The following is an 11,658-nucleotide window of genomic DNA, read 5'->3' as shown; positions in this document are numbered from 1 at the left end:
GAATCAATTTGCTATGGTTTCGTAACGAACCAAAATTTAATAATTTAAACTAAAAAAGTATAGGTTTATAATTGGAGTTACATGTTACAAGTCGTTTTGAAAGAGGTAGTCATTTCCATCGAAAGAACAACATCTTGATTACCATTTTGAAAAACATACTTCTATTTTGAGTTTAAACATGATTATTGGATATAGTTTCATGTTCATATGATATATTGTTTTCCCAGAAAAATAACTTTTAAATCAAAGATTATCATAGTTTTTAATTATCCAACCCAAAACAGTCCCTGATTTCACTACGACGGCGTATGTCCGGTTTTACGGTGTTCTTCGTGTTTCCAAGTTTTAAATCATTAAGTTAGCATATCATATAGATATAAAACATGTGTTAAGTTGTTTTTAAAAGTCAAGTTAGAAGGATTAACTTTTTTTGCGAACAAGTTTAGAATTAACTAAACTATGTTCTAGTGATTACAATTTATATTCTTCGAATAATATAGTTATATAGGTATGAATCGAATGATGTTATGAACATCATCACTACTCAAATATAGTTGGTAAACCTACTGTTAATAACAAGAAATGATCTTGAGCTTCAAAGGATCTTGGAGGGCTTGAAAGTTCTTGAAGTAGAATCATGACACGAAAACAAGTTCAAGTAAGATTACTACTTGAATTAAGATAGTTATAGTTATAGAAATCGAATCAAAGTTTGAATATGAATATTACCTTGAATTAGAAAGATAACCTACTGTAAATAACAAAGGTTTCTTGATCTTAAATGATTACTTGGAATGGATTTGAAAGCTTGGAAGTAGTCTTGCAAACTTGATATGATTCTTGAAGTGTTCTTGAAAGATTGTGTTGTATGATGATTAAAGGTTGAATTTAAGAGCTAGATTGATGTAGATTTTGATGAAGATGATGAAGAACACTTAGAACATCAAGAGAGGACTTGAGAGAGATGTGTTTGATGCATGAAAGTTGGAATCAAAATGTGTTTATGTGTGTGTGTGTTCACATGAAAGAATGGAGTCAATATAGGCTCCATTAGTTTGTTGTTTTGTTAGATATTTCATGCTAGTTGTCAAATGATGGTTCCCACATGTCTTTATGACTCATTAAGGCTGCTAAGAGCTGATCATTGAAGTGTATATACCAATAGTAAGTACAACTAGAAGCTGAGTATAATACGAGTACGAATACTGATTGAATACGAGTAGAATTGTTGATGAAAACAAATGGGAATATAATTGTAACAATTTTTGTTAAGTAGAAGTATTTTGATATATGTCTTGAAGTCTTTCAAAAGTGTATTAATACATCTTAATACACTACATATATATACATTTTAATCGAGTCGTTAAATCATCGTTAGTCGTTACATGCATGCGTTGTTTTGAAACCTTTAAGTTAACGATCACGCCAAATGTAATTAACCCATTGTTAATATATCTAATGAGGTGTTAATTTGTTATATTATCATGATAACATGATGTATTAATATATATATATATATATATATATATATATATATATATATATATATATATATATATATATATATATATAGGGGCAGGATCAATGGGGAAGTAAACAAACGGGGAGAAGCGGGGGGAAGCAAAATTTTTTTTTGTTTTCGTTTTTTTTGAATTTTTTTTCCGGCATCAAGATCACACGAAAATATGAACATTTAGAAGAGACACTTCGTGATGAATGTTATTATTTAGGCGAGAAAACGATCGACAAAAATAACATTCAAGATAATATTGTTCGTGAAGAATATGAACGTTTTTTTTTCATGTTTTGTGAAGTAAAATTTAGCCCGATTTAGAGTTTAGGGTTTAGGGTTTAGGGTTTGGTGTTTTGGGTTTATTCCATAAATCCAAAACACCAAACCCTAAACCCTAAACCCTAAACCCTAAACTCTAAACCGTTCGTGTTAAAAATTCAATCTAAATCCTAAATCTAAACCCTAAACCCTAATATCTAAACCCTATAAACCCTAATATCTAAACCCCAATAGCTAAAACCTCAAAATACGCTCGAAAAACACGATAATTGTTATATATTACTTCTTCGAGCGTTTTTCCGCCAAAATAAAAACATTTATCACAAACTGTCTCTACTAAATGTTCATATTTTCATCTCATCTATAATGTTCGTGAACAAAGTTTTTTCAACAAACGAAAAAAAAAAGTTTTTGCTTCCCCCCGCTTCCCCCCGAATGGTTACTTCCCTCTTGATCCTACCACTATATATATATATATATATATATATATATATATATATATATATATATATATATATATATATATATATATATATATATATATATATATATATATATATATATATATATATATATATATATATATATATATATATTAAGACGTCAATACAACGATAATCGTTATGTATAGATATCGTTGCGAAATCCTTAAGTTAGTAGTCTTGTTTTATGTATATAGTTTATTGTTAATATACATAATGAGATACTTAAATATCATTTCATCATGTTACACATATATATAAGTCCATATATATATTATCATATCATATACAAGTTATAACTTTCGTGAATCATCGGACAAACTGGGTGGTCAAACGTTTACATAAAAACCGTTCAATTAATCAAGTCTTGACAAGTTTGATTACTTAACATGTTGGAAACATGTATTCATGTAAATATTAATTTCATATAATATATAATCATGGAAAAGTCCGGGTTATGACACATTAATAAAGTATGGCTTGCCTTTTTTAAAAAGGTTGATGACAATCGTATATTTATCGTTAACCATTCATGGATTCAATTTTTAATACTGAATTTTAGTTTAATTTTATTCTCCAATTAGTTATAGGTCATTTGAATTTATCCATGTCTCAAAAGATACTTTGGTTGACTTAGAATTCAGCCTACAACACGAAATTGACATATCATGTCTAATGGATGAACTTCAAATCAATTAACAAGATGCATGAAATACTCACAAAGTCACAATACAACAACTGTTAATGTTAACAATTTTCAAGCACTAATCTTCATAATCAATTTTCAAAACGCAAATCCAAATAACCCTTAAGATTCAATAAATGTATCTAATCCAATGTCTTACTTTACTAAAATCCAATTTAGTTATTTTCTGTTACAAACCCGCAAGGTTGCGGGTATTAAACTAGTAGTGGTTAATAGGTATGATCAAGAGGTATTTATTTGTAAGTTATTATTCAACTACTACCTCCGTCCCAAATCTATAGTCAAATATTTTATTTTTGGATTTCCCAAATTAATTGTCCACTTCCATAAAAAAATAATAATATTAAGTTCTATTATGCCCTTAATGTAGGTGGATAGGATTAAAGGAGAAAGAAAAATTAACAATAAAACTAGAAAGTAAACAGAAAGTACAGTACTTTTATTATATATCCTTAAACTGTGTATTTTTTATCTGGAGACAATTAAATTGGATCCGAAGTAGCACTATGTAATGTACTCCCTCCGTCCCATATTAATAGTTCATTATTTTATTTTGGGATGTCCCAAATTAATAGTCCAATTCCATAAATTGAAAAGAATAAGAAACTTAAGTTCTATTATGCTCTTAATGTATGTAGATAGCATTAAAGGAGAAAGAAAATGTAAGAGTAAAACTGGAAAGTAAACTAAAGTACATATGACATTTTTTTTAAGTGTGTGATTTTTGTCTATGGAATATTTAATACTAGACTTTAAGAGCCCGTGCGTTGCACGGTAGGCTCTATTACATAAATTGTTACGACGTTAGGTATTGATGATTATATCTTAGAAAACACTTTAAATAAAGCGTAATATTACACCTGAATTCCAAACATAGTTATTGAACTTTTCAAATGCAGAAACATTAATGATTAATTTTACTAAACATCAAGATAGGTAGAAAGCGCGTTTGTTGAACTTGTACGTGAATATCCAGGCTGTTCCATTCTTTAATCGAATTTCCTTACGGAACTGATCGAAACCGTATGTAACTGATAGATTTGGCTTTGTCCTAGAATTTTCTTGTTTAAGCCGCCATTTGTATTTCTTCTTTGCTAAATTATAACATGAAACAGTTTTTCCACTTCGTAGCCCCAGTAGTAGCATCAATTCTTTCGGAAGACGCTTATAAAAAGAAAAATTGTACTTTAATATGATATAAAAGATGCTAAAACAGCAAGATAACTAATGTTTGTTAAGTTATTTGTAAGAACAATTTGTTTATTAGTAATGTATAAAATTGCTATACGATATAGATGTAAAAGGTATACTTACTAATACACGACCTCTTGGTATCATAATTTTGCAATCATAAGTTTTCACCTCAGATTGTAAGTAGTCTGGATCGTACATTTCCCCAATAAGTGTTGTTGATATGTTTCTCTTTTCATCGCCAAGTTCATTATAGATGATTAATTCTAGATTGCGAAAACTAAGTGCATATAAAATAACTCTATCTCCTCGATTTAGTTGTAAGTCAGAAAGTAACTCTTGCCATCCTTCACGGAAAATCAACTTATCTTGAATCAAAGACATTGGTAAACATTTTTTGTACGAACCGTTATAGTGAATCCACACATGATCATGTGGGCTTCTCCTTCCCTTATATGCGGATTTAAATTTTTTTGCCATTGTCTGGTATAAATAAATAATATGTGAATTAACTTTTATAAAAAAATAGACAATATATAAAAAAATAAGGTATATAATCACAGTAGTGATTCGAATTTTTATGAACAGTCTAATACAATAGTAATATGAAGATTGTGACTGCTAAAGTTATAAGTTGTTTTTCAAATGTTTTGTATGTGACTGTACGTGTTTATGAATTTAGTACATACCAGAAAGTTCACGTTGGATCCATCTACAATTTGCATGAATGAAGGGAATCTCCTGTAATGTGCGTTTTCGAACAATTTTAGCTGCAATTCTGTAACTTTGACCCAATTTCTGGTGATATTGAACCAGTTCTTCGGAGCCATTGTTTTTTTTTTGAATAAACAACTAACTCATAATTCAATATGTCAATAGCAGTAATACAGAGTATGCCTGACATTTTAAGCTTAAGATCAGTAATGATTGTGCCGAATCCTTCGCTGAGATATAAAGTGAGATCATGTATGCTGAAAGACACTTCAGCTTTATAGCCTTGTAAAGTGTGGACCCAAACTTTTTTGTTAGGTAATGACACATGATAATATTCCCGAAACCAAGATAATGGCAGTGGCTGTGTTTAAAATAAACCAAAAAAAATTGTTAAATTTAGTGAAATGTGTATGACACTAAACATTAAGTAAATACAGTATTATATAAATGCGCAGATTGAAGGATAACAATACCACTAATATATCATCTAAACGGGAGAAAGTGTGGATGAATGACGGCCTATGAAGTTGTCTTTGCTCATTCGCCATTGTCACTGTCAAAGTTGATAATTGGTTAAGTAGCATGACGAATAATAGTTACAGATATGTTGTTATATGAAATCTTAAAAATTGCCTTGATTTTTTCGAACATATTGTTATAGCATAAATGTATACTTACAGAAAAAATGCTAAGAAAGTGTTTGTGGTTTTAGTTTTCTGTAACATATATAAGGTACATTACTTAAAACTATATACGTATCTAAAGTTAGGGTTAGTGGTAGGAAATTAAATAAACAATATTGATTCTATGTCTTCATCCACTTTGTTTTTGATTTGGCAAATAATTTTCAATTTAATGAATGTAAATGAATATAAATAATCTTGTTCTCCTGTAATTTTTTATGAAAAAAACAAAACCTGTGGAAATCAAAATTCATAAGACGATTAAGTAACAATATATAAGTCTAATTACTTTTAGTACCTTAAGGTGATCTTATTTCCACTTCGTCGCCTCTGCTAGATTTTGGTTGATAGTATTCTGTTGATAGAACGGAAAACTGCAAACAACTATGAATTCGATAATGGTTGCTGACTGAATAGGGTTTCAGTTTTTTTCAGGTATATTGTGATTAGAAAATGGGTCATCGTATTAATTGTGGATGTATTGGACTAATTTTGGTGAATTTTAAAATATTTGTTAGTGTGGGTGGCCCAAACTTTGTTACCTTATTTGGGCCGTATTTTTTTTTACAATTTGTGTTTTGATGGAATATTTCAATTTTTCATGTAGGACCGTTTATTCCCAATATGTTGATATAAGTTAGTTAAATAGTAAGTTTGAACAGTTGTTAAATAATGTTTTGGTAATTGTTGTAGGTTAGGTAATGACAAACATTTGAAGGTTAAGTATTATGTTTGTTGAAATTATATTGTAAAGTATTACTTTGGTTAATGTTTAGTGCCAATATGGTGCTGTTTGAATGGTAATAAAGGCAAACATGATTTAGGTATTTATGAACAAATATGTGTCGTAAGTTGAATTCTAGTGTTGTACCAATGTTGCAGGTTATTGAAACCAAATCCAAACTATGGTATTAGAGAAAGATATGGTAGCATCGTTAAGATATTTGTTGAAAAATAAAAAATTACATGTACACACAAAATATCTGTAATGTTGAAATCATTGTAATACAATTACGGAACGCATAAAAGTCTGAGTTTTCCACATTACATCAGTAACAACCTTATTCTTCCGGCAAACGTTTTTGCAGATAAATTGAGAACCTGGCTAAGTATCAGATCAAAAAAGTAGTCAGACAACATTAACCTCATACTCAAACTTCAGTAGTAAAGAATATATATTGAAGTTTAGTTAATGAAGAAAACTCAAAATAAACAATTCATTCAGCATGTCATACGAAATATTTGAAATATTAGTGACGTTCTATTTGTTGTCATTTAATATCGATAAAAGAAATAAACATTATTCCTACACATGAAAGGATAAACAGTATGAATATCTTGCCTTTTATAGGTGTTGCAAGACTTCTTTGAAGACTACATTCTTTGTTGTATCCGACAACTCGTTGTCTTTGTTTAGAATGAGCACTTTGAGACCATTCTTCGATGTTACCCTAGATAGAGCAACATATAGTTGACCGTGACTGAAAACGGGTTTCGGAAGGAATAAACCAACGTTGGCCAACGATTGTCCTTGACTCTTGTTGATAGTCATTGCAAAGCATACGGCTATTGGAAACTGCCTTCTTTGAAACCTAAAAGGAATTCTTTTGTCTGAAGGTACGATTAACATTCTAGAAATAGCTGTGATTTTTCCTACATGTGTACCTGTTAAAACTTTTGCTTTGATGACCTTTTCACACAGTTCAATAATTTGCAATCTAGTCCCATTGCACAATCCTCCAGATTAATCTATATTCCTAAGTAGCATCACGGGAACACCTACTTTAAGCGTCAAATTATGTTTCGGTAATCCACCAATGTTGATACTATTTAAGTAATCAGTTGTGTACAATTCACTATTGAAGTCTGAATCTCTATCGGATTGGCATATGCTATCAGAACTCAGATATGACCTTGCTTCACCTTCTAGTGACTCCATCATTCGATCGTTTATGATGTTGACTACTTCGTGGGTTGGAGCAAGAATTGCACGCTGTTGGTAGTAAGTGGGATTACCAAGGTTTTGTAGATAATCTGGATAAATACATTTTATAATTGAACCAATTGGATCTTCTACATCATTGATTAACACATCTTCTGGCATTTGAATATCTGAAATCCCATCGTCTGTTGGATTAATATTTCCATCACCTATGTCTAACAACCAGTCTGCAAATTTGCGTATGTCTTCGAGTTTTTTATGAGATTCAGCATTTGAAGTATTGAGAGAAGCTGTTGACAGACGCATGTTTTGTGTTAGTTTAAGAACGGTAACATGATCCCATAGGTTTGAGGAGTTCAAAGTTGCGTTAACAATATCCTCTCTTTTGCCATGTGTTACAACTGGTAGAACTTGTCTGAAATCGCCGCCAAAAACAACAATCTTACCTCCAAACGGTGTGTCCATGCTATTTGGATTGATAGAATGACATATGTCGCGGAAAGAACGATCCAAAGTTTCAACACATATCCTTTTAACCATTGGTGCTTCATCCCATATTATCAATTTGGCTCTTCTTATTAATCCAGCTAAATGACTATTAGGTAGAATCCTGCATAATGATTCATCAGTTGGGTCAATAGGTATTGCGAATCTGGAATGTGCAGTTCTACTGCCAGGTAATAGCAACGCAGCTATGTCACTTGAGGCAACGCTCAGAACGATTTCTCCTTTACTTCTAAAAGCAGCAGAAAGAGTTGTCCAAAGAAAAGTTTTTCTGGTTCCACTGTATCCGTATAAAAAGAAAACTCCACCGTTATCAGCTTCAACTGCATTTATGATGTTGTCGTATGCCTTCTTTTGATCTGAATTTAATTTAGCTATAAGTTCTAGGTGCTCTGATTCTAGTGCAGACATATCGTACGACAGTTCATCAATAATTAAAGGATTTTCAGACAAATTCAAGTTTGTGGACGTAGGAACCGGCATTGAACTGAAGCTGCGTAAGGATTTACCGTTCGATTGGAGTGTCTTTTCGATGTCATTCAGAATAAGGTTCTGTATCATTTCTCTCGTAGGCTGAATCCCTGTAAACAATGAGTTTTTGTTACATATATATGTTGTAAAAAGATTAGTCTGTTGAAAATGTAAAATTATGTATAATATGAAAAATAATTTTTTTCTTGTTATTTGTTTATAAATATAGTTGAGGTAAAGAATAACGTACCCGATATGCTTTGATGAATTATATCAGCAGCTAAGTAATCGAAAGTTTTTTCAAAGACATCTTCGGGTCTACTTAAACTTTCTGACAGAAGAAGTTGGGCAAAAAAATTACGAAGCCAACTACCTGAACCCCAAACGCTTGCAGACTTGATACTTTCAATGTATTCTTGATCATCATCTAACAACCCCATTTCATAGCAAGCTGCTTTGAATGTTGGGCATACAATACCATTAACTGTCCTGATGTCTTGGTAGCATGTAGGACCTCGTACTTTGTTCAACAAAATACGTAGGAAAAACAATTCTCCGGTTTGAGGTGAGACGTGATGAATACGTCCTATTGATCCGGTTAATTTCTTCCTTGGTGTCCATAGTCGGGTATCTTTGTTCCACACAAACTTTGTAGGAAATTCAACATACGTCAATAGTTTCGCGTCATCGTTAGTTTCATTACATTTCATCCATTCTAGAAACTGGGAGACGTTAACTGACGGATCTTCTAGGACATCTTCAAGTAATTGTGTCTCATCGAAAAATGATGGAATGTTGGTCTTCCAAGTGAAATGCTAAACGAATAACAGTCGGATTTCTATGGTTTATATCAAAAGCCAACATTCGCCAAACTGCCTCACATGACGATATGTATCGACAGTCATAGTATTGTTTGATTTCGTCCGTGTCTTCGTCGCAGACACCTGAAGTAACTCGATCGTTTCCCTTGTGGATGTATTTAAAAAGATACCTAATAGCTCCGACTTGGTTACACCATTCCACATTGATGTGTGCTTGATACTTTTTAAGTAAAAGAGGATTATAAGGAACAACGTTTCCGTTATCAAGCTCTTGGCCTTGTTTCATGATCTTCCTTCCATTATCTCGTCTCTTGTAGATCGGGTATCCATTGGTATCTAAACTTGTGACATCTGAAAATGGCTTTGGAAAGTTTTTGGTGCACTTTTTGTTAATGTCAGTGCAGACACAATTTGGATTTTTCTCACCGCATGGTCCGTGTATCATTAGGTCAGACACAAGTTGAAATAGTTCTGGATCTTCATCTTTATCTGGAATTTCTGCACAAATATACTCGTCGATATCTTCTGGTTCGGGTAGTTTGTCACGCTCATCCAGGAAGATACATATATGTGCGTGTGGTATTCCGCGCTTTTGAAACTCGACCGTATAGAGATCTGTATGTAAACATAGGGAAAAAAATTGATTAGTTAGGTTTTTTAAATGAGTTTGTTTCAAAACACTAAAATGGATGTCTATTTTTATGTAGGTTTCAATCATATTACAGGTAATAGTTTTGTAATTAAAATTGTCATAGTGTTGGAAAAAATATGATTTGTAATTAAGAAGGTAATTAAGCAAGATATGTATTTCTTCACGTACCCGCCTTGACTCTGCCAAAAATTTTATTTTGCTTTATATCATCCATGAGCCTATCAAGTTTAATTTTAAACATTCTTGATTGGTACGCCGGTTTATCCTCCGGGTTGAAACCTGTCCCTTCCAAAGCTCTACTAATTTCTGGCCATTTCGAGTTGCAAGTGAAAGTTATGAATAAGTCAGGGTAACCATATACTCGACACAAAGCCATTGCATCTCGATAGTTTTCAAGCATATATCTAGCACAGCCCGTAAATGATGATGGAAGCCTAATTCGGTTACCCAACATACTATTGTCAACAGGACCCGAGATATGCGCGGTTGTTAAGTTTGAGAATGTATCAGCTCTTTAAATTTTTTTATTCTTCCGGAAGTAATATATTCTTTCAGACTCAACCATTGTGTACGCATCAACCAATAACTGCTGTTGAAGTTTCCTTGCTAAGTGTACTAAAGTTGGAATTGCTCTTTCTTGTATTTTGTAAGCAAAGAACTCTCTCATAGTAACTCATTTTCGCTTCTTTGTTTTTATCCCTTCAATTTCTGCGTGATCAATATCAGGCCGGTAACCGTCCCCTGCATAAGCAAACAACAGAGGATATTGCAGCGCCAAATAATGCGGGTGTAGCTCACTTATTCGTTTTAAACCTTCAGTTTGACTGTCGACAACTATATCCCTCTTATCAAATTGTAAGTCTATGTCACCAACAATTAATGCAGCGACTTCATCTACGGTTGGTAGGTTATAGTTACGACCATCAGTGCTTCTCCTAGCAATTAGTTTGATTTTAAAATTTGCAGTTTTGGTTTCTTCATAACGATCGCGTGCCATTCTGTACATTTTCACCAGCGGGTTGCAATCGTCTAAAAGTTCCATCAATTCTTGTATTATTGACTCATCCAACTGATTTTTTGATCCCAATGGCTCGTTTCCGTTGATTCCTCTGAAAAATACAATAAATGGAATTAGTTATTATCATTAAATTGTTGAAAGAATATATGTTTGTTAATCAAAACATTAAAATTATTGTAAGTAACACTTGTTTATACCTGATCGCTTTTGTTCTGTTACGTGCTTCATTTGAAGTATCGTAAATATATAGTTGGGAAAATTTAGGAATCGATCCAGAGGATGGTACCAGTCCTCCCATTCTATAACAGTTTTGACCTTTGATTCGAAATGTGTACGGACCTTTCCCTCTGTTTGCACTTTTGTCTACCTTACCACCCATTGATGTAAATGCGAAGACCATATTGTACTGTCTCACATTTTCTATGAAATGTTTACTTTTGGGATGTTTGTTGGTGTATAAATCCATCAAAAGTTTAGGTGGTGTAGTTGTGAATTCTGGTAGTTTGATTCTACCCTTGAGACAACATAAGGAAAAAGCGCCTCGTAACCCTTTTGTACGTAAACCACGTTTTGTTTCCTTTTTCCACAGTTTGGCTCCACAAGCGTAGCAAGTAAAAGATAACTCTCCTTCATCACAGTAAGCTGAAAAATAAAGTGACGAATGTGAATGCTAAATGAAAAA

At 32.3% G+C, this 11,658-nt stretch overlaps 1 protein-coding gene across 1 annotated transcript; it reads right to left on the bottom strand.

Moving 5' to 3' along the window:
* Positions 1 to 6,565: 6,565 nt before the first annotated feature.
* LOC139888673 (uncharacterized) lies at positions 6,566 to 10,412 on the bottom strand. The gene is made up of 6 exons (XM_071871668.1): positions 10,127 to 10,412; positions 9,359 to 9,921; positions 8,736 to 9,300; positions 7,352 to 8,595; positions 6,947 to 7,258; positions 6,566 to 6,673 (listed from the first exon to the last, which is right to left on the bottom strand). The coding sequence occupies exons 1-6, from the start codon at positions 10,410 to 10,412 to the stop codon at positions 6,566 to 6,568; spliced, it is 3,078 nt and encodes a 1,025-aa protein (XP_071727769.1).
* Positions 10,413 to 11,658: the final 1,246 nt, after the last annotated feature.

This window comes from Rutidosis leptorrhynchoides, chromosome 2, assembly GCF_046630445.1.
Source record: "Rutidosis leptorrhynchoides isolate AG116_Rl617_1_P2 chromosome 2, CSIRO_AGI_Rlap_v1, whole genome shotgun sequence".
In the NCBI taxonomy this organism is placed as follows: domain Eukaryota; kingdom Viridiplantae; phylum Streptophyta; class Magnoliopsida; order Asterales; family Asteraceae; genus Rutidosis; species Rutidosis leptorrhynchoides.
This window is presented reverse-complemented; position numbering and strand designations above follow the sequence as displayed.